Raw genomic sequence first — 23,256 nt, forward strand, 5'->3', positions numbered from 1 at the left:
CCAGTTTGTTTATTCGCAATTTTAATTTTTGAAAACAAAACTATCTTCACAATTTGCACGCACTGTTTGTATAATGATTTTATTTTCTCAATTAATTTCTTTTATTTATTGTTTAAATAATATTTGATAATATAATTTGCATATAGCGTGAATCGTTGTGACATCTAACACTGAATGCATGCATCATCATGATGTGTTGTATTTCAAATTAACAATAGAACATCTAATTCAAAGAAGTAATTAATCTATTTATACGCCTATAATTATTTTTTTTATTATCACAGTAAATAACAAAAGCCACATTTCATTTTCCTTTATTTGCTTACGGATTCTCTTTCATCTTTTTTTTTGCTGAATGACTTGAGTTTCGTTGGATTTTTTTTTTCTTCATTTTTTGTGTGATTGGGTTTCATTTCAGTCTTTTTTAAAATGTAAATTGATATTATAGTATTGCGGATTGAATCATATGACCCACGATAACGATATGTTGTTGATTGTTGTTGTTGTTTTTCGAATTTCATCGATTGTTTCATTATATCTAGATTGTATTGTCAATAGTGGAGAAAAAGAATAGCGGGAGAGAGAATTAAATGTCAAAATGTCACAAATATAATTGTGATGTCTGGCTGGCTGCAAACTGATGCGCATTAGTAAGCAGCAACAAAAAAAAAACAAGACACACAATATTCCTTGTAGTCGATTTAGGATGTATAATTGTATATGGTAATATGTGGATTTAATTAAATTTTCAAACTCAAAATAATTAACACAAAAATCATTGAATCGCATGATCCAAATGATACTGAATTCAATGAATACGATTGCAATGTGCGACTACAACAAACGGATGCTTTCAACTAACAACTATTCTGTTACGCGTAATTCATCAATTAAGATACTTTGAAGGTAATTTAAAATCGCATGCTACATATAAATACTCAGCAAAGAATTCTGAATCACATTCTAAAAATACAATAAATAATAGTGTGCTAGAGGTTTTTGAACGACTTTGTTTTTTTTTTTGCTCGAAACGGTATTTCAATCGACCGAGATTCAGATATTCTTTTTGAAGTTGCGCATCATTTTTTCTTAACAACCAAAACAACTTCTCTCCATTGTATTCAACAATAAACTTCATAAATTAGCGTTTATCGTGTGTTCGACATTGCCAAAGGACAGCCTGAAAATGGTATAAATTTGGTAACCAAAAACACCAACGCGCTTCTTCCGTGTACGCATCGCAGGCGTGTCAGTGTTTTTGGTTACAGACACCATTGGGCTGTGTGTCAACGGTGTGTCAATTGAAATTTTACCAAAACATAAATCAGGAATGTGCAAAGAGTCCTCATTGCACACAATGGTATTGTCGATCGATTTTAAAACATATTGATTTCCCATAGTTTAAGATAATTGTCAATGATTTCTTGGAACCATTCTCGTTTTTTCGGCTCTTTGAATAGTGTTGTTAACGCTTTTAAATCCAAAGACAAGATCGCCTCATTACCCAATAGATTGTCTAATTGGCGCAATAGATTGCCATTGCCATGCAATTTCAATAGACTTACATAAGTAAATATATAATATGATAGACGTAGTTTACGATGTGCCCATGCTTCAATCGTGCTATTGCCGCTCGCCGCACGAATTTGCCCCAAATGTTCAGCATACCACGGTGCAAAATAATTGTACAAATCAAGTCGAGATAACGCCGCAACGCCTCGCGTTTTTAAACGATCTTTGATATGCTGGTAGTTTTGCTTTGAATACACAAACACCTAAAAATGAAAATTGACAACAAAAACAATTCAATTAGCATATTTTGATCAATAATTTGTCGAATTGGTAAATGTGCACGAAAAATAAATGACTTAAATCATTATACCTGATATAATGAATTACCTAGGGGAGAATCACAAAAAGAATTATTAAATAATAGAAAAGCAATTTTTAAGTGCATTGCTTATAATGACTTACCCGTAACATAAGAATTTATATAGTGGGTCCCGAAGCTTGACATAAACTGGACGGTTTCCGTTTGATTGCCTAGTAAATGAAATCGAATAGATTTTTTTAAAAATACATTTGAATAAACGAAGATCGTTAACTAACCTGGTGTCATATTTTCTATTTTCTCCGATACATCTTCGTGTAGCATTTGATTTGGTGGTATCGGCTTTGCTAGACGTGCGGTTTCGCGAAATCGTGATACACGCACTAATACATAACAATAGTCACCTTTGATGAATGACGAATTTATACCCAATTTACGGGCGGCCACTTCTGGTTGCCTGTTCCGATAAAAGAGAATAATGGATTTTCAAGATAATTCGATTTCTTCATGGCATTTTTTTAAAGCTTACAAATTCAACAGCTTAAACGATTCACAAAAATATAAACTTTCAGATATTTAGCAATCAAAAGCAAAACCAATGCAAATATAATAAATCAAATATATCTGAGTAAAAACAATTATTAATTATTAATTCAGTAGAATTTTAAAATATGAAGAGATGCGAGCGAAGCGAGTGGTCACCCTTATTTCTAACTATTTAAAACTTTTGCGAAAAAAAATAAAACTACGTAAACGGATAAGATGATTATAGATTTTGATGTGGAAAAGTGAATACAGTTTGAACAATTGTACACTGAATATAATAGCAAACATAAGATTTTTTTTTCGACTGGAGTGTGCCATGCAAAATTTTGTCTACCGATATTTTATTGACTCACTGTACATACCATCCACCGGTGAAAGCTTGCCATGGATATTCAAGTCGTTCAATGGTGAAATCGCGAAAATATGCTTGAAATAATTGTTTTTTATTATCGCAAAATTCCATATGAAAATCCCCATTAAAAGTGCCCGGTGTATTCTCTTCCGTTGCTTCCACTAATTGATCGATACCCTAAAAAAGCAATTGACCATATCATCAAATAAAAATTATTAAAAATATAAATAAATTTGAAAAAATCATCTTATAGACATAAAAAAGAATCAAACACATGTGTCGAATGTGATGTAAAAGATCAAGGAAATGATAAGGATATAATGTAAATTTAATTGTGGTCGCACACACATGCACACACTTACTCGAAATACATTGTATGTTGGCTCTTTGAATAGCCATCGTTCGGTGTCGTTGTATGAAATCACTTTCATTGAAATGCCCAAATAGCCATAACGAACAAAAACGTTAATGGTTTTACCGACGCGTAATCGTGATTCAATTTTGCCCATGCACAAGTTATTGATCAGCAAGAACAACGTGCAGAATCCAATAATTTTATAAAGCAAAGTCATCTTTTGTTTTTCTTCGTCGTTTTTCGTTGTATTTCCGCACTATCGCATTACGGTCGCGCATTCAGCGAATCTGAGCTGGAGTTGAAGAAAGAGAGAGAGAAAAAAAACACGGTAATAAGATATTGTTTGATGGCCTTACTTGCCCACTACATTTAAATGAACTGAATGACAATGATCCACGTAATACACACATACTCTTTTGATTTTTGTTATTCTTATTATTACTGGTGCAGTACCTTAAGGTTTCTAAAAAAGCACAATGACCCAAAACACAATTCACAAAGCAATAAAAAAAAGTTTTCTTGGATATTTTTATGACTTGAATTCTCGCGTCTCGTTTTTAAAGTTTTTGAACTCTTGATTTAAGTCAATGATGCGGTTTTTTTCTTTTTCACCATTTTTACAAATGTACACATACACCAAATTGTTCAATTGTCTCTTCTTTGCACCACGACGACCGTGTTCTAAATCATTGTTTATCGCTCTGGTAAATGGTGTTATTTTCCATTGAGATTCACAATCATTTTCTTATCAAACTGCGTAAGCTGACCAATTAATCCATCGAGTGGCACTAAACACTTCTTTCCATTTCGTTTGCTTGTCAAGCCAACTTAATTTCCATTTCGAAAAGTTTCAAAACAGCACGAAAAATTACACTAAATCTTATTGAAACTTTGGTATTTTTTTCTTTTGCCTTTTCAAACACACAAATCTTGCGCTGCTCTCTATGTCCCGTTATTCTGTATATATATGTGCATCGCTTTGTCACCGAGAAGATTGACGTGTGCCAACAAAACACCAACCAAAAGTGATCGCATCAAATCAATTTGTGTTCTTAACTTAAGACGGGACACATGACGTGTTTGTTGTACAGCGCAACTAAAGAGACAGCTGTAAAATGTAATTACAATTTACAATGTGCTTAAATAACAACAACAGTGCCAACTGAAAAAAACAACAACACTTCACTAAAATCGACTGTAAAAAAGCAACGTTAAACGAAATTGAAATTAAAAAAAAGTTGCACTGATCGAAATGAATGTGAGCAATCATTGGATGGAATCGCTATAAAAGTAAATTGTGTGGAGTATTTCGCTTTCTTTTTTTTCTTGCTGTTTTGTCCACATCTATATTCGAACATAAAACGTGCGCCCGCCCAGCATCATTATTGCATTGTGCATATATTTATTTTTAAAATATATTATTAAATATGTGTGTTTTTTTTTGTTTTAGTGGTTCATTCATTTCGAGCCATTCAGTTTATGGTGTTGTTATCGTCGGTGTTTTTTGATTCATGCATTTGATTTGATGCATCCGAAAATTGATTGATAGAAATAGAATAAAGTAAAACAACAAACTTAAATTAGACTGTATACCGAATGCATCGAATGCGAGTGCAAAAAATCACACATACCAATATGGCTCATCACAACGGCAAAAACAACAACCAGCAATGGCTTTATATGTTGCGTTTAAGGGGTTTCATCACTCACCGCCGTATAGTTTCCTTCTCTTCACAATTCGTACATTCAATATCAATCATGGATACACACATCTATATATATATATATATATATATTTAGACACACATGTATTCCAAGCCCATACATTGTATATACAACACAGTTGTAAGTCAAGGTAAGCGGCTTTATTTCGGTTAATTATTTGTTATTGAAAACGTGAAAACGTTATGGCCAATTGTAATCGTACATCAAAGTGCAAGAGCGAGATGCGAAAGATGATTTTTTTATTCCCGTTCACTGTAAATGTATGCATTTCGGTTTTTATGTTAAGTATGAGTGCGTTGCATTGTTATCTGCTGCAGCATAAGTACGGGCTCTATTGTGTTTTTATCACGTTTGATAATAAAAAAAAACAACAACAATCAAACCGAAACTGAAATTTCGCTCAAATTCATCGGTATTTTTCACTCTCTCCCTCTCTCTCTCTCTCCCTCTCTCTCTCTCTCTCTCTCTCTCTCTCTCTCTCTCTCTCTCTGTTGCATACACTCTATGCGCGCGCACGCTCGTTGCATCTAAATGAAGATGAAAATTTCGGTTTCATTCAATGCAGACGATTTTCCATTTAATTTTTGATTTGTTTTTTTTTAGAAAGCAATTCGAGTATTAAGATTGCCGCAACTGGTTAATGGATTTGTGTGAGATGATGCGAGCGGGTGCGCACGCATGCCTGCGCTTATTAATGATCACCTTTTGTGTGCACAGATCAACTTTTGGCAACAAAGTCGTTTCGTTTGTCATCGAGTGGGTTTATTAATTCATCTCTATATTTGCATTCATATACCGACGAAATTATAGTTCATGTTGCGTTTTTTCGTCTTTGCATAAAAATGTTCCAAATTCACTGCTCTTTTTTTTTTAAATTCATTTATCGCACAAGGTCACGCTAAGCAAAAAAAGAGCTTACTTTTTTTCGAAAAAGCAAAAAAAAAAACCTGAGCTAAGAGAGGGTCATGGTGAATAATGTGTGTGTTATATTGGGAGGGTCATATCGAAACATAGAAAGCGAATAATAAAAAAAATTATGCACACAAATTGAAATGAAGCGAATAACAGACGAAAAAAATTTCGTCGATGGAACAAAAGAAATAAGCGATTTTAGATGACTACCTAATCTAATGGTTGAAGGTCAGATGGTTGTTGAGTTTTTTTTTATTCATTTTCGCTCATTTTTGGTGTGTACGGAGAACATAGCGCAGCACAGTGAGTAACTCATGTGTCGCATTTTAAATTCATCTATCATACTTTGCATGTGACTCAGAATATCAATTTCCTGAAATTGAACGTGCGGTTTCTTACGTTGTGTGTTGTCGCTTTTTCAACGTTTGTTTATTTGTTTGCTTTATTTTTTCTTATGTGATCGCGTGGCTGTTTAGTAAATTGAACCGTGTGGCTATGCACAGAAGATTTTTGCTATTTTCAGCAGCAGCAGCAGCATGTTGTTAAAAATGTTGGTATTCGAACGAGAACAGAGCGAAATGTGCTCACGAGATCACATAAAAATACACACCACTTCTCAGTAATATGAACAATCAAAATTGATTGTTTAAAAGGCAAAAGACCTTAATTTGCGGGTATCGTTCGGAGCCCAATGCTCTAAATTGACGTAACACTAAGCAATCGGTTGACAATTGGCATTAGTTTTATGTATGTTTATCTCACTCATACACAATGCTGCAATGTTGAATAAACAAAATAAAATGCGCGCACGATTTGTCAAAACCTTCATGAAACAAACAAAAAATATAAAATCATATCCATAAACTTCCACCTGTTGATTATGCTTTGTTTGCGATATTGTTTGAAGCAAAGAATCGAGATCGTTGTTCCATACTGTCTCTAATACACATACACTCTACAACATCTGTTTGCCATATTACCGAAACCGACAAAACAAAATGCCATGTTTTGAAAACAAACTCAAGCATACACACATTTTGATGACACTGTTTTCAATTTTCATGCTGGCCCACTGTTTTGGCGAATGAAAGATGGAACGGGCTGGAAAAAAAGGGAAAACCATACGATGCAACGTTATATATGCATGCATTTGTAATAAACTGTCAATTGAAATTACGAATTACGGTAAATGATGAACTAGACCTTGCTTAATCAATATCGTGTGTGCGTTTGTATATGGATATATATATATATGCTTTATTACGGACCATATGCATATACCATGCTGTGTGCAGTGCACGGTTACGGTTTAAATGTAATTCAAATGGCTTATGAATGAAACAAAAAAGATGAGAAAAAAAAACTAGCATAATCAGAATATTAGGCATGAATTTAATCGAAACGCATACGACAATTTGCTTGAGCATGGTGCTTACACCACTTATTTACACACGAAATTTGTTCAGTGAGCCGTTTGCTTGCAATTAATTTGAAAATAAGTATTATACGTGTACGTCTATTATCTAATTACGTTAAATTATATTGTACTCCGTTTAGCTTTCCGCTTGTTTTTTTTTTCTTTTCCGTCGTTGTCGTGGTCATTGTCGTCACCTTCTTCTTATATTTCATTTTGATTCTTCTCTCATATGCAAATCGCTTTTTTTCCAACGTCATAGTTATTATTATTATTTGTTGTTATTATATTGCAAACTCAAAATATCTATATATATAAAAGAATGAATGAAGCACGTTGTTTAAGAAACGGTTACCAGAACGGATATTACTAAAAACTTCGTTGACTTTTGCAAAGCGTATCACAATTCATTGCGCAATTTGGTAATTGTTTTCCTTTTCGTTTTCCAACAAAAAACAATTCAGTATGAATATCCAATGAGTGTCGAAAGTTCTTTTGAATTCAAATATTCGTGAATGTATCATTTTACCAAGAACATCTTTGAAGTGGAATAAGTTGTTTCGAATGAGCATTGATCATTGTTACTATCCGAGATGTGCTCAAATAGGAATTTTGTTAGTTTTCAAATGATTTTTTTGAAATCAGATAAAAAGCGCCGATTCCATAGAGAAACTTGTTCGACGACAGATTGATTACTTGTTCGCGTGTCATCAATTAAATGACCGCTAAAAATCATTGTAATTCATACAAAAAATAAATAAATCACTAATCAGTGGCATTTATTTACATTTTTTTGTTCTATTACATGTTTAAATGGCAAAAATAAATTAAAATTCGTCGATGAGTCTTTTATGTTTGTCATTGAAACTAGGCACAATTTTTCGAGCTTTGAAAATTATCACACAGCGCACATTTTTCGGTGAATTTTATTTTATAATTGGCAACAACAACGTCAGCAGCAGTAGCAATAACAACATATTTGCGACATGAAATTTTTGAATTTATGTTACGGTCGTTGATCCAAAGACGCAGTCAAAATTTAAAAATGTGTTATTCAATTTAATTTTTTCTTGTCTCTCTTTTTCTCTCTGATTCTCAAAACAATAGTTTATATGCATTTAATAAAAGTCAATTGGTTATCGAATCAAAACACTTGATCATGAATATATACGTACCTTCTAAATTTCGAATGAAAGCAAAAGCATAAAAACACTAATAGCAAAATTTAAAAATCAAGTTTGAATTGATATATCAGTTATCAATTGGGAAGCACATTTACGCACTTGTATTGTCAATCACACACACACATACACACACATCCAATGCACTATTTCACTGAATATGACCTTTTTTGGACGCTCTTCTTTTTTCTCTATCTCTCGATCGATTGCTTCTAATTCGTGCACATTTTCGTCGTGATTCGGGGAAAAAATGACATTAAATGAGATTCAAAAGCCATAAAAAAAGAGTTCACAATACGTTTTATTCGGTTTATTTTAATTCGGTGTGAATTGTATTCATTCTGATTGAGTGTAGCATATCACAGTGTGTATGACTTTTAACATTAAAATTAGTTGACTTCTCGTTAACACTGATTGGCGATGTGTGGCCTTTTCTTTATATCATCAAAAGCATTTGTGAAGTGTGTGTGCTTTTTTTTAAAGGCGAGACAAAAATGCTTTGATCGATCACTTTGAGAACTTTGAAAACGATCTTCGTTGTCCGTCAGAAGAGAAGAAGAAAAAAAAGACGGACTCAAGCACGAAATATACACGAAACGAAGACGAAGACAAAACAAAAATCGCAACCAGTGCTGTCTGCGTTTATAATACAACTGCTTGAAATGTTAAAACATCGTCGACGCTATCGGGGCTTTTGTCACTTGTTCACAACTGGCTAAATACGGCAGTTAAAACCAGCTGACGAGACACCTCTATCCGATTCATTCGCGGTGTATTCGGATTTTGTAGTGATGTTGTCGCAGTTGTTTTTCTTCAGTTTTTTTTGTTTGCCAATTTTTATTAGCTCTTGTTTTTCTTATGATTCACTAGGTTCTCACACCAGAAACAGCATCACCAAGTAGCATTACCGATTGAAATGTACTCTGCCATTATCAATTCAAATAGATGAGAGAGCGCACGCGCACGTTCACTGGTAAGAAGATCGTTAAAAATAATGCATCTTTTCAAATTCCACGAAATTCATCATCACCCCAATGAACCGAATCCATATTGAACCCGCATTCTTTTTTTTCTCTACAAACTTAACGATGTTTATGATTTGGTCTTATCTCTCTCATGCACGCATTCGATCTCTCTCTCACTTTAACACACTCACACATTCGCCCTATCTCATATGCATTGATTGTTGGATGGAAAATAAAATATTGAAATTCATTGCAAATTATTCATGCTTCCGAAGTAATCGTACGATTTATTAGTTTTTAGCTATTACGATGAAACAAAAACGGCAACAGCAGCAGAGAAAAAAAATAATTAAACACACTAACCTTTTGCCCACTTTGTGTGTTTCGCTGAAATTAAAAATTCTGATTAGGTCAATCTTAAATGAAACCTTACTATTCAGCACACACACCGTATGAAATTGAGATGTTTTTTTTTTCTCCTCGTTTGCTACCGATTCACATTAGCTTCGTTCTCTTTTTTTGCGCAACCCAATGCTACGGTGAAGCACTATAAAAAATGGCAATTAGTAAAAATTTCGTGCTCTATTGTCATATTTTACGAGATCACACCACAATATTTGAAGTTTATAAGTGACAAACTCAAACACCATAAATCGGTATTATCGCTTGACCAAACCATTCAAAAGAATCTATTAGATAATACTGAAGGTCAAAGTATCACATTGAGACCGGATTCATTGTAAGTATCTACACGCTATACATTCATTTTGCATTAGTTTTGTACAATATCGTGATGGATTTTCGGCTGATGATCAGTTCACACACAGAAAAAAATATGACTAGTTTTTCGCATCGAAATTATGAATAAATAAGATTTTAAAAGAAATTGGAATACACACATTTTGATTGGGCATGTCTAGCATTATGGGAAATTTATTTTGAATGCATTGTTTACCTCTTGATGGTTGTGTTGATTTTGAAATGCATAAGATTAGGTGTTATCGCCCATTTAATTATGTATTTCAAAATGATTGAGAAATCGAAGTCGCACACACAAAGAGATCAGTAAATTTGATTGACATTTCCAGCTCTCAAACGCATAAATAAATTACAATCAATGTTTCTGTTTGATCATTTAAATGGTTTTTCTTTTCTTTATTGCTTCAATTTAATTTCGGATGTTGATTCTTAATTATAAAATAAAAGATTTATGAATTACTACATGTTAATAATAATTGTTTTTTGTTAGGTTTTTTAAACACGTTCGCTTTCGCCCATTGGTGTGAATACAATTTTAATTGTAATTGAAACCGAGCAATTCCTATATCTACTTGTCGTTTTTTAAGTTCATTTCTTTCATTCGATTGAGCTTCATTTCTTCGTATTTGTACATTATTTTTTTTTGTTCTTTTTCTCCTTTTTTTTTAGCATTGCTAAAAAGTTTATAAAATTAAAGAGATCTTTTATGGTTTTCTCATTTTTTTCTCTCAAAAAGAAAACAAAAAAAATATGTAGCGTTTAGAAATAAACGATAAAATATAACTGAAACTTAACTACATCTAACTTAAGCAAAAGGTATGCATTTTGTAAATGTGCGGATGCACGTGTGAGTTATGAATCACAAATATATTCTGGGGGAAAAAGCGATAAAAATGCCATAGCATCATTTATCAAGCATTTTAATTTTTGTTTTATTCTGGTCAAAAGTGTTTAATTTAAAAATCATATGTGTGTGTATGTGATAAAATCAAATGAAAATATGTCTTATTTCTTTTCATGAATTTAAATGGGTTATAATTTTCCACTATTTTTTTATGTGATCAAATAAAAAGATTTTCGTTTTTATCGCTATGAAGATTTTTTTTGAATCACCGAAATCGAAATCACAAAAATTTATTACGTAATTAAAATCCCAATATATATATATATATATATAAAAATATGTTTGCTTTCTGTTCGGGGGAAAGAGGTGAACCTAATACATGATAAAAGTCCAATTTTAAACTACAAAAGTATACAAAAAGTTCTTTTCGAAAATGTCAACTGGAGGTACCAATATTGAATTTAATCACTCCACCCCTCAATTAACGATACACTCCTAATTATGATTTGAGAGAAAAAAAGGTTAAATAATAAACTCAGAGGTCATAAAAATGTCCATTTATAATGGATACAACCTTATAATTAGAAATTGATTAAATATTTTAAAGAACAATTTGTAAATGTTCATGAAATTGCAGTTTTATTCTTCGTAGAAATACGTAAACACCTGATTGAATTTCTGCATTAGGATAAAATAAATGATTGCCAAAGTTGATGATTGAATTCATTTGCTGTACACACACACAGTCGTTACGATAAAAAATATCTTCGATTTTATTGCAAATAAGAATGCAACATTTTTATTTATTTATTTTTTTAATTTCTGTTGATGTAATATTTACAACAACAAAAAAAACTTTATGTTTCAGCTTATTTATTTGCAATAAAATCAAACCGCAACGATTCATATGCATGTATGTGATGATTGAAGTACATAAGAACTGATTATTGAAGGATTGAAAACATAGATTTAAATTCTATTATAGTATGCAATCGATAAGTGTGGGTATATCTGTGTGTATTTAATACAAAGCACAAAGTGGCTGAGAAAAAAAGTGAGGACTATGATCGATGCTATGACCCAAACCATGAGTTTTATAATGATATAAATAATACTAAATGTGATGTGTTTTTCTTCATTGTTTTCATGGTGCGTAAAATAATAATGATGACCGTATTGCTTGTTTAAAAAAAAAACTCAAAAGAAACCCGCTTGGGCTCATATCTGTTTAAAGGACATTTGTCATTCCCGGTGGAAAGATTGATGATGTTGAACTGATGCCCTTTAGTTTCCGTTTAACAGTGTTAATTGGCGGCAATGGCATCATCGCAAAATCGCATTGTGTTGCCTGTGAATAGTATGAATACATAAAATCCGAATTGGAATAGTGAATGTTTGAGAAATCCGATGTTAAATTGTATGGTGACGATAGCGGTTTACTGGCATCGTCTCCTTGTTCATGGTTTTGATTTGATTTTTGCTCTGGTTGCTCTTGATCCGAGTCCGAAATAATTGGATCGATTAATTCCGATTTGATGTTAACGAATTCAAATTCATCCTCAAAATCGAATGTTTGATGCATCAGCAATGATGCTGCACGTTCTAAATCATCAGACGTATTTAACGGTAATGTACGATTGTTTACCGTTATAGTGGACAAATCACTGCCTGACTTTGTGACCACAAATGGCATTGTGCATGTATCATTGGTTTGTTTCAATAATATATCTGTGTCGATTAAGTCATCCATTTTTCCATTATCACCTGAATCATTTAGATTCTCTTCTTTTACAATGCATTCATCGAGTTCGATTGTACTCAATGTGAGTCCAGTATCACTACCAACTTCTACCAGCCGTTCCTCTGTGTCGATACTTAATGTTAGAGCAGCATCGCCGCCAACTCTCAAACATTCATTCATTTCCATTGCGTTCAATACCAGTTCAGCATCATTACCAACTTTTACAATGCATTGATCCATTTCGATCTGATTCAAGGTCAGTCCAGCATTATGATCAACACCTATGCATTCATCCATTTCAATTGTATTTAACGACAGTGCAGTATCATCATCAACCTTTACTATGCTTTCATCCGTTTCGATGGTATTCAATGCAAATCCAGCATCATCGCTAATATCAACATGGTTGTAACCGGCTGTATCACTATTTTCCTCTTTATTCTCTTCTTTCACAATGCACTCATCCATTTCGATTGAATTTAATGCCAGTTGGGCATCGTCACCACCACCACCACCACCACCACCACCAGTACCATCACTACTACTTATTTCGGCATTATTGCGATTTTCCTTTTTATTCGAACGTTTTGGTGCTTTAATTTTACTCGATTTATTCGTTTTATTTGTTTTATTCAAAAAGTTTGGCATTACAACCAATTTTTCTCCCGTTTTGTGATCGACCTTATGTCGTCGTCGCGTATGTTTCAGCCAATTGGGAAAATTCGTAAAGTCCTTGGGACAATGTCGACATTTAAATGGACGATCGCCTGAGTGGACGTTCATGTGTTGCTTTAGTTTTGATGTGCTCAAGAATGTTTTCGTGCACAATGTGCATTTGTGAGGCCGCAATGTGGAATGCACCATCAAATGTAGTTTTAGATCGCGTTTTGTTTTGTATAATTTTTTACAAATTTCGCACTCAAATGATCTCAAGGTTGTATGTTGTGTACAGTGACGTAATAATTGAGATTGTCCAACAAAACTATCAGAACAAAAAAAAGACAATATGTTATATAGAATAATTGTGAGATTTTATCAATTTGGTTTTAACTCGAATCAAATGTGTAACATATATCAATAAACAAATCGGAGCCCAAATACGAGTTCTTCCAATTGATTATTGTTATTTGGCATTGTTATGAAAAAAAAATCGAGTGCTCTCAACGTTTCCCCTTCAAGGGATTCGATTCGAATAGAATACATTTTGCATATATACACACCTTTTTCCGCATTCGTTGCATGAGTGTGTTTTCAACGTGTTGTGAACCTTGAGATGATTGATTAAATTGATTTTTTGCACAAATTTTTGATCGCACACCATACATCCATACTGTCTATCGTTGCTATGAATTTTCGAATGCATACTCAAACTGCTTCTATTCTTCATACTGAAAACAACGAAAACAAATATGTAAAAAAGAATCCCTTGCTAATTCTACTTATGTTTTGTTTGTTTGTTCGCTTACATTTTCCCACAATCGGCACACTGATACAGTTGTTGTTTCTTCGTTTGTGTGTGATGTGTGCGACGATGTGCTTTGAATTGAATTAAATCGAAAAATTGTTCGTTGCAATCCAAACATGATTTGGCTGTGCTGAGATTATGTACGGATTCGTGTTTTTTCAACAGTTTTTCCTGTGAGAATTTCTTCGCGCAAATGGAACAGGTGAACTTTTGTGCGCTCGAATGACGATTAAAATGACGTTGATATGATCGTTTATTTTTCATTTGTTTGTCACAAATCTGACATGTATATATTGGAGTCTCATTGTAGGCTTGCCTGTAAGAGAAAACGACAAAAAAAGCGAACTTGTAAAGAATCCATTAAGTGTCAATGGTTAAGGTGAACTGGTGTTCTCAAGACATACTTATAGTGCATTTCGAATGAGTCGCGCGACGTAAACACTTGTCTGCATCGATTACATAAAAAGTTTGTGGTCGGCTTTGTATTCTTCGTAGCCACATCATTGTTTGAATCACAGCTACTCAATAGATCCAATTCATCGTCAACGGCGGCCATGTCTGATGATGGAATTTCCATGCCGATATCAACATAGTCAGTCTCTCGTTTAATTTCGATTGTAGCTTTACTCAATAAACTATCACAATTCAAAACAATATCACTTTCATCGCCTTTGCTATTGACACATTCCGTTTTAACAGGTACGGATGCAATATCGTCCGGTGATTTTGTTTCTTTGTCGATTACATCGACATAAATTGGCAACGGCATTTGATTCGATAATTGTGGCATTTTCTTTGTTTGTGTTTTATTTTTACCGCGCTCAGGCACACAATTTCTGAATCTTTTATTTCATTGTCATTGAAATTTGTTTGATAATTTTGATCTCTATTTCATTCACGCTCATATTATTGTATCGCCATCACTAATACGTACTCTTTTCAGTTTTTTTTTCGCGTTATTTCTTTCTTTCATCAAAATGAAAACAAAAACTCTTTTGTCCGTTCGCGCGTATATTTACCGCAAAAACAATCATCAAATTTTAAATCTTTTTCAAACAATGTACACCGATTTTATCATTTACACCATAGAAATCACAAACAATTTAATGTGTTTTGATTTTTTTTTCCACCGAAAATGTTGTTTTATTTATTGTTTACAAAATGCAAAGTTTTCCGACACAGAATTTCATTTGATGGTCCGCCATATGCTATTTGTCATTTACAATGGAGGAAAAATGGCCGCCGAATTGAGTCGAAATGAGTATGTTGTGACATATTATTATAAATAACATTGTGTATTTGTTTGTATTTTCTTTTATTGTTTGAAATTTCTAGCATTTAAACGATACTTAAAATAAAGTACGATTGTAATTGAATTTAAGTTTTTTTTATTGTTGTAAGAAAAGTAAATGGGAAAGAATGATACATTTTTTGAAAGACATTTTTAATTAGAACTCAACTGACTTGCAACGAAAATAATGAAATTGCCTTTTTGCAAACAAATTGTCGAGCTCCATTCACTGGAATTCTCCAGCAAACGTTAAGTACGTCAGCCATATAAATCAGTCGGAATACGTCGGAATTTACGTGGCGTTTAAGTATATTGCTCAATGTTATTTCATTCACTCACAGCAAAGAGTGTGTAAAGTGTCAATTTCGTACGATATGCACACACATTTTTTTTGGTATGTTCAATAACATCTGTCACTTTAACTAACAAAAAAAAGACTCACAGGTGTATTGAACACTTATTGTTCATATATATGACTTTTTTTATATTTTTTGGTGTGACAGATATATATATATATACATAGTGAAGAAGAGAAAAAGAAACGAGTTACAAATAATTCGATGCAATTATTACGGAAAATGTTTGTGCATTTTTGGTAGTGAAATTTCGTAATTGTTAGCGTAATACTTTGGCTAACTATCTAAAAAAAAATTTATTGTCTTTCATTGATAGTAAACTAAATTACTCGAATGATATATATTCGTATGTGTGTATAATTCAATAATAGATGTGTTTCGTGTGTGATTTTTTATTCGTTTATTCAGGAAAAACTGCTTGTAAACTGTGATAATGTTTGCTTAATCAAGTTTAAGACAAAACAACAAATACTATTTCTCCAGATATAAATAAGATTTTTTGTTACAAATAATTTCACTTACAAATGCGCCGTATATTTTCCCATATCGAATAGGAATTGTCCAAAAAAATCGAATTGAGACGGAGGAGAGAGAGATAGAGCACCCTGCTGCACAATAAAAAAAAAACATGGATATGTTATAACAACATTCGTATAAATCGAATATTTATATTGTACATGGCCTATGTATTATTACAAACTCCATGTTCAATGAGTTGACGTGTTAAAAGTGAAAATTAAAATCAACAAAAACAAATTCCCAACATTTGTACGATATCAAAAGAAAAACCCCAACAAAATTTTAAAACAACCAATCAGCCCAAGCAATTTATCATCAAAGATAAAATGCCCAATATGATACCCCCATTGGTATGTAATACACCACCACCGATTGATGACTTAGAGAGTGATGACGATTTGAGTGCACCAAACGATAATTATGATCATTTTGATGGTATGACCTTCTACAGTGAGAAAAAAAAAACTACTACTTGAAAATGCAGTTCGTATAATTTTTGATATTTAACATTTATTTCAGATGAGTCACTGCCGTCATCGCCTCATCAGCTGAAACATACAACACTCACAACGGCGGCGACGACGACGACGTCGTCGACCAACATCACTACCAGATTGTCCGATGTGGTTGATGATCCGACGAGCAATAATAAACCAGTGACAATTGATTCACCATTAAGCATAGAATTAGACCTTGAATCACAGCATGTGATTGATGATTTAGATAATTTCAGTGTCGCACCCGATGAAGAGCTTCATTTTGAAAGTGATAAACTACGAAATGGCAACGACAGTGCGATCGGTGATGTATATTCAAATGGTAATAGTTCAACGATAACAATATCAAAAGAATGTGATGCAATTGATAATAAGCAAAACGATATTCAATCATCATTGGATAAGACAAATCAGCAATCGAACCACTCAGACGGTGAAAAAAATGAATTCAATGGCGATAATGTATTAGCAATCGATCAACAAGATAATTTATCAAGTTCACCGTCATGGAATTTGGATTCGATACGACAAACACCCGAACTGCCCGAATTTACACCGGAAACGGAATTCGGATCATTTTCCATACACGATGAATTTGATGATATTGAAACCAATCCAATTGAATCGATTACAAATGAAACAAATGAAAGCTACGAAGAACGTGCAACATCACTACCTGACGAAGAAGAACGTGATAATGAAGATGAAAAAGAAGAAATAACATCACTACCAGACGAAGAACAAACGCCCACATCACAAATTGTCGCCGATGCCAATGACTCAGGCTTTCGAAAAGACAATTCAGTCGATGATTTTAATAATGATGATGATGATTTCAGCACAAATATTAACGATTTCAATGCGGACTTTGGACAATTTGCTACCTTTGATGATGCAAATATTGTGCAAGAGAATTTCACACCAAACGAAATAACATCACCATCCGATCCTACTAAGAAATGTGATGAAATAGATAATTTCACGACCAATGCATTCGATAATGACAATGATGTCAATGACGATGACGACGATGATGATGAATTCGGTGAATTTAGTGACTTTCAACAAACGCTACCCACTGTGGAAACACAACCAATTGTTCAAAAAGATACAAATGTGCTATTAGATAGTGAAAATATCAAGCTTAATCTTAGTTCTATATTGACCGCTATATTTCCAATTTCGGAACAGTGTAGTGATGCAATTGATAATTCATCGTCATCGTCGACATCAATGGCTGGTTACCAACATCAAGATTGCAATATTTATTATGGTAAAGAGCTGTTTGTTAACAAACTAACCACACAACTAAAAAATGTAGATAATTCAAACGCTTTAGCCCATCAATGGGCAAAATCAACGAGTAAAACCGTATTGGTGAAAGCCTTAGGAATTGATTCACGAAACATTGTAAGTATTGATTATTAAATTACAGTGTCTTTGAAATGTGTCTTGTATTGCTTTCGATATGTTGATAATGAATCATTTTTCTTTTCTTTCAGCTATACGGAGAGAAATGGAATAGTTCAGCGCCAAAATTTGCAGCCAATTTGGGATTAAGTCCATTGGAACCAATGAAAGTGACATCATCCGGTTCACATGAAGGTGATTCAAAAGGAACAAAATCGATTTTAGATGTGCCAGCTGCCCAGTTTGACTGGAATAGTTCGGGTTTAATAAATCCATTAGACGGTAAGTTTAAAACGATCAGATTTGCATAGATTATAAGAGAATTAAACTGGCGTTTAGCATAATTTTACAAACCATTGGTTCCAATTCGCACCAGTTATTGTCTCACAAATTGTATAACTCTTGTTTGTCGATTTCTATTTTCTGTGTCATTTTGTTCATTTTATTTTCTCTATTTTAATTTTTTTTCTGTGTGTGTTTTTTTTTGTTTCTTTCAATTTCAATGCAATCCATGCAATAAAAGAAAAAATCAAAAGATAATCATCAAGTTGCTAAAAGGGACCAAGAATTTACTTCACACAGAAAATGAAGTGCTTTTATTTTATGTGTTCCATTTAAGAAAAAAAAATTTAAACAAAAATTAATGGAATTGTGTGTTTATATCTGTTTTGTGTTGGGTTTCTAACATTTTTAACGATCTTTCTACTTCGATTTGATTGTGTTTAAAACGTATCATATGGGTTTTTTTTTATTCGTAAAATATTCGCATATTTGTATTCAGCATTACACGCACACACATTACTATTGGACCTAGAACAACTAGTGGTGGTGGCAAATCTAGATAAAATAAATCTTAATTCCTCCTCCTCTGCATGTTCCACAACGAACTCGGCACTAAATTATTCATCAACATCCAAATCCGTAACAACAACAACATCATTATCCACTTCCACACAACAAAATATTTCGGCCATGACTGAATTGAAACTGGTCAACAATACCATCAACCATAATATCAACAACAACAATAACAACAAAACACAACGTGCAACAACATATCAACATGATATCGCAAATATGGTGGCTATGGACAATGCAAAATTAAATAAAATCAATTTCACAAAATGCACTAACGGACTCAATCAATTGCGATTTGATACTAATCACAAACCAATGGTGACGGGCATACCACATCAAATGAATAAATTTGATTTGTACTTTAGTAAGTTGATCATTTGTCTTTTTTTTTTCGTTTTTGACTGGCCTCACTAAAACCAAAAAACAAATCATCCCCCCATTTCAGTTCATTAAACATAGAAAACTTTATTTCATTGTTCGTTTTATTTTCTGCTTTGTTCATTTGTTTGGTTAATTGGGTAAAAGTGATTATTGATTTGATTAGTGGTTGTGGATTCATCGCATGTTATCTTTTAGTGCATTAGTTTTTGGTTGCCTCGCAATGACGGCATATTAATATATTTTTTTCTCTGTTTTTTTAATTTAAGTGATAAGTCACAATTCACTCTCGAAATTTTCTATTTTTATTTTTCTATTTCCCATGTGCAAATAAAATGTCTGACTAATGTCACTGACCGCCAATTAGTTTTATAGTAAGCTTTAGTTTCTCGATCATATTGATTACGTTTCAAAAAATCTAGTCAGACACTTTTTTTTCTGTCACATGGACCGTGTTCTCCTTTGTTTTTATTTTTGTAGTTCAAATAATTCCAAACTATCCATGTTTTCTAAAATAAAATATTTCGTTATTTTCTTCAGAACTGTTATTGGCACCGCGAAAAAAGTGCGGGCAGTAGTGAGTGTTCACTCTTATTCCATATAATTTTTTCAAGTGTCTCACCTGAATATAAGCGAGAGTAGCACTTACCGAAAAGTGTCCGCACCTCCGCGGTGCCTATAGTTTATAAGCTATAACAGCTCTGCTTTTCTTCCGCTCTCCAATACATGAACATTTATCTTTTCGTTCAAACTAACTATTTGCATCTTTTTTGTTCTGAAGGAGCGCAAAAATCCGTACATGAAGAAAACATTTCGTTAGAACAAAAATCAATCGATCAAGGGAAAATAAGTCAACAGCAAACGCAACCGCAACAGCAGCAGCAGCAGCAGCAGCAGCAGCAACAACAACAAATATCGATTGAATCAATTACACCAAATGGTATTACATCATCTGTAACAGAAGTAGCACCAATTTCATTGGCCATGGATCCAGTGGCAAAAAGTGATTTTCACATAACCGACGAATGCAATGATGGTCGATTGGAGCCATCGCCCACATCAGATTCATATACCGTGCCCGGTAGCAGTGGTACCATGAAAGAAACACACATATTTACACCAAGCAAACCGAATGGAAGCAACGATGCGACATCGTTATCACCACCACCTCTATCACCATCAACTTTGGTCTCAAACGGTGCATCGAAATCGATTCCATTGGACGACAATGAACCATTCGCCAGCGATAGCATTGTTATTAAAGAGAGTGTTGTGAAAAAGGAGTATCGTGACGTTGAATATGAACCGAATAAATTAATTGCATCGGCCGATGATTTTAGCGATTTTCAATTCGTTCAACCAACCTTTGGGGCCACAATAAATCCAGTCATTGAACCATGTACGAGCCAATCAAATGTAAAAATGCAATCGAATTCAATTAATTCAAATCTTCCTGGTTTGTCGATGGCGACAAACAATGAAATGGTATCGAATGACGGGTACTTGAATAAATTGCCAATATCATCTCAATTGAATAGTTTTGATAATTTTAAGAGTTCAGTGCCGTCGTCATTGCCATTGTCAAATGAACAAACGACTGACAATGCTTTCACAAATTTAAATCCACTGAGTAACGGAAATCGAACCGATTTCAAATTTTATTCATTGAATGATCAATTTTCAACGTCTAATACACACAAAAACATTCCATCCGGCAACATACTTAATGATACTAATAGCTACGGTTGTGCAATAACAGATCCAATGGAAATATTTTCTATTAGTTCTACCGATGAAATACATTCCCTTTCTACAATAAATTTAGTACAAAATGCATCGTTTAATTCACTCCAACAACAACAACAACAAACGCAACCATCATTGCAGCACCAGAAACAAAATACCAATTTTGTTGGAAATTCGGGTATTTTAATGCCACAAACGGCGATCGCACAATCATCGTCAACAAATAACAATGCATTAACAATCCAATGGCCCGAACCTGGCATCAATTCCGACGAATTGAATGAGCTTGAACGACGTTTTTCTACTCAATCGATGGAACAGGTAAAGGTCGACAACATAAATGATCAGAAAGACAATACCGATACAAGTGCAGATGATGAATGGTCCGATTTTGTTTCGGTCGTCCAACCTCAAACGCCAATTACAAATATTTTAAATAAAAATCTACTAAAGCAACAGCAACAAAGTAATAACGTTGAAGAAGACGATTGGTCTGAATTTGTGTCGTCAACACCGCCAAATTTACAACGTTCACAAAATTCAATTGGAACAATCGACGCAACGATGGCAGCCAATAATTATGAATCAATGTTTAAATGGAATGCACCATCGTCTTTCCAATCGGGCGGCATTAAAACGTTCGGCAACTATGTACAATCAAATGCAATGCGACAAACATTGAATAATTCATCGAACATTGAATCGAATACATTTCAAATCACGCAACAACAGCAACAATCGATCGCACCAAGTATTATATCATTGCCCGATTTGTGCTTTGTTGCGCCAAAAAGTCTAATAAATATGCCAAATATATCCAAAGCGAAAAAATGATTATTATTGAACGATGCGACGACGATGAATACGGCTGTCAGTGGTGGTGGTGGTGATGATGATGAGGATGGTGGTAACAGCGGCGGCGACGCAAATTCCGATGAATACATTGCCCATTTAAATATGTGAGCTTCACTTCATACAAATACACGCTATGTAGACTAGAATTTTATTTATTTGCCGCAAAATGAATACTTTTGTTTTAAGCAACAACAAAAAAAACCATTTATTAAAGAGACAGAACATTGAACATTGCTTATGGGCTCTGGCTTTATGCGCGCTTCTTTTTTTCAAACAGTGAAAACAATGTGACAAACAACATCAACATATTATTCCTAATTTGCAAAACTTGCGCCGACCAAAATATACTATTAAATGTTTATTCTTCGCAAATGTCACAAATGTAGTTGAAGGATTTGCCAATGGAAATTCAGTTCAGCCAAAGATGAACACTCGAATAAATAATTAGTTAATATTAGATGAAAAGTGAAAAGAATAAAACAAATCAGAGAGAAATCAATTGTATAATGTTTATAATACTAGAGTGATTTACAATTTAGTAAATTGAACCGCCCTCCCTCGTTCGTTAAATAGTATTTGATAGTGCACCTATGCATCAATTCGTCGTTTCATTTATTATTGTTCTTTTATTATTATTATTTTGTCATTCATCGATATATTAGCCGCGTTTATATAGAATATAAAACAATCGAACGAAACCGATCCATCCTGTTTATGTTGTGTATTTTATTTGATAGAAAACACAATTTTTTGTTTGTTTTTTTGAAAAAAAAAAGACATCATTTTTGTTTATGTTAATAATTTTTATTTCTTATGGATAAGATGAAATCCAGCCATTATTTTAAAAAAATAAACACGTTGACTTAAGGAAAAATTATTTTTTTTGTTGCTATCGCTTTAAAATAAATCAAGTTTTAATCAAAATCTTAGTTTAAAAGAAAAATACTTCTGTTTAGTAAATTTCACCATTTGAAGGAGATGAAAAAAAAGAGAAAATAAAAAAGCTAATGTTTAATATATTTATTCAATTGCGTTATTGCGGTGAATGTGCCCAATAGTCTGAATTATATGTATATGAAAAATAAATGAAAAATAATTATGAAAATGATTTTATTTTTGAAATTTAACATTTCTTCAATTGGATTTTTTACAATTGATTTTCTTTATTTCGAGTCTTTGAAAGAGCCAAGAAAAAAACAATGTAATTTCTATTTATTTCTTTTTCAGACAAATTTAACGTATTTTGAATATAAATC

General features: G+C 33.2%; 3 protein-coding genes across 11 annotated transcripts; 1 reads left to right on the forward strand and 2 right to left on the reverse strand.

Annotated features, from left to right (window-relative positions):
• Positions 1-9,855, reverse strand: LOC116344966 (torso-like protein). Of its 4 annotated transcripts, XM_031773838.1 has the most exons (8): positions 9,731-9,855; positions 9,645-9,668; positions 3,092-3,376; positions 2,740-2,906; positions 2,110-2,288; positions 1,975-2,043; positions 1,883-1,899; positions 1-1,775 (listed from the first exon to the last, which is right to left on the reverse strand). In XM_031773838.1, exons 3-8 carry the CDS (start codon positions 3,299-3,301, stop codon positions 1,377-1,379), a joined length of 1,041 nt encoding a protein of 346 aa, XP_031629698.1. In that variant the 5' UTR covers positions 3,302-3,376; positions 9,645-9,668; positions 9,731-9,855; the 3' UTR covers positions 1-1,376. The 4 variants fall into 4 exon arrangements, with proteins under 4 accessions (XP_031629698.1, XP_031629699.1, XP_031629696.1 ...); XM_031773839.1 differs by lacking the exons at positions 9,645-9,668; positions 9,731-9,855 and adding an exon at positions 8,615-8,993; XM_031773836.1 differs by lacking the exons at positions 9,645-9,668; positions 9,731-9,855 and adding an exon at positions 8,311-8,992.
• Positions 9,856-11,717: 1,862 nt separating this feature from the next.
• On the reverse strand, positions 11,718-15,304 carry LOC116345368. The gene is made up of 4 exons (XM_031774664.1): positions 14,495-15,304; positions 14,092-14,406; positions 13,846-14,013; positions 11,718-13,607 (listed from the first exon to the last, which is right to left on the reverse strand). Exons 1-4 carry the CDS (start codon positions 14,878-14,880, stop codon positions 12,113-12,115), a joined length of 2,364 nt encoding a protein of 787 aa, XP_031630524.1. The 5' UTR covers positions 14,881-15,304; the 3' UTR covers positions 11,718-12,112.
• A 456-nt stretch (positions 15,305-15,760) lies between these two features.
• Positions 15,761-22,877, forward strand: LOC116345427 (putative uncharacterized protein DDB_G0277255). Of its 6 annotated transcripts, none has more exons than XM_031774774.1 (6): positions 15,761-15,775; positions 16,292-16,691; positions 16,776-18,163; positions 18,256-18,445; positions 18,945-19,385; positions 20,181-22,877. In XM_031774774.1, the coding sequence occupies exons 2-6, from the start codon at positions 16,583-16,585 to the stop codon at positions 21,977-21,979; spliced, it is 3,927 nt and encodes a 1,308-aa protein (XP_031630634.1). In that variant the 5' UTR covers positions 15,761-15,775; positions 16,292-16,582; the 3' UTR covers positions 21,980-22,877. The 6 variants fall into 6 exon arrangements, with proteins under 6 accessions (XP_031630634.1, XP_031630630.1, XP_031630629.1 ...); XM_031774770.1 differs by lacking the exon at positions 15,761-15,775 and adding an exon at positions 15,831-15,961; XM_031774769.1 differs by lacking the exon at positions 15,761-15,775 and adding an exon at positions 15,834-15,961 and having other exon boundaries at positions 16,146-16,691.
• Positions 22,878-23,256: the final 379 nt, after the last annotated feature.

Source organism: Contarinia nasturtii, unplaced genomic scaffold (assembly GCF_009176525.2).
Source record: "Contarinia nasturtii isolate CC-2019 unplaced genomic scaffold, AAFC_CNas_1.1 Cnas_scaffold_1240, whole genome shotgun sequence".
Taxonomy (NCBI): domain Eukaryota; kingdom Metazoa; phylum Arthropoda; class Insecta; order Diptera; family Cecidomyiidae; genus Contarinia; species Contarinia nasturtii.

Coding starts and splice junctions, on each gene's coding strand:
- LOC116345427 (XM_031774774.1), top strand. CDS start 16,583: ATGCCCAATATGATACCCCCATTGGTATGTAATACACCACCACCGATT. Junction 16,692..16,775: donor TAATTATGATCATTTTGATG/GTATGACCTTCT, acceptor CATTTATTTCAG/ATGAGTCACTGCCGTCATCG. Junction 18,446..18,944: donor TTTAATAAATCCATTAGACG/GTAAGTTTAAAA, acceptor ATTTGTATTCAG/CATTACACGCACACACATTA.
- LOC116344966 (XM_031773838.1), bottom strand. CDS start 3,301: ATGACTTTGCTTTATAAAATTATTGGATTCTGCACGTTGTTCTTGCTG. Junction 2,907..3,091: donor CAACATACAATGTATTTCGA/GTAAGTGTGTGC, acceptor TTGCTTTTTTAG/GGTATCGATCAATTAGTGGA. Junction 2,044..2,109: donor AATAGAAAATATGACACCAG/GTTAGTTAACGA, acceptor TTCATTTACTAG/GCAATCAAACGGAAACCGTC.
- LOC116345368 (XM_031774664.1), bottom strand. CDS start 14,880: ATGCCACAATTATCGAATCAAATGCCGTTGCCAATTTATGTCGATGTA. Junction 14,014..14,091: donor TGTGCCGATTGTGGGAAAAT/GTAAGCGAACAA, acceptor CGTTGTTTTCAG/TATGAAGAATAGAAGCAGTT. Junction 13,608..13,845: donor TGCAACGAATGCGGAAAAAG/GTGTGTATATAT, acceptor TTGTTCTGATAG/TTTTGTTGGACAATCTCAAT.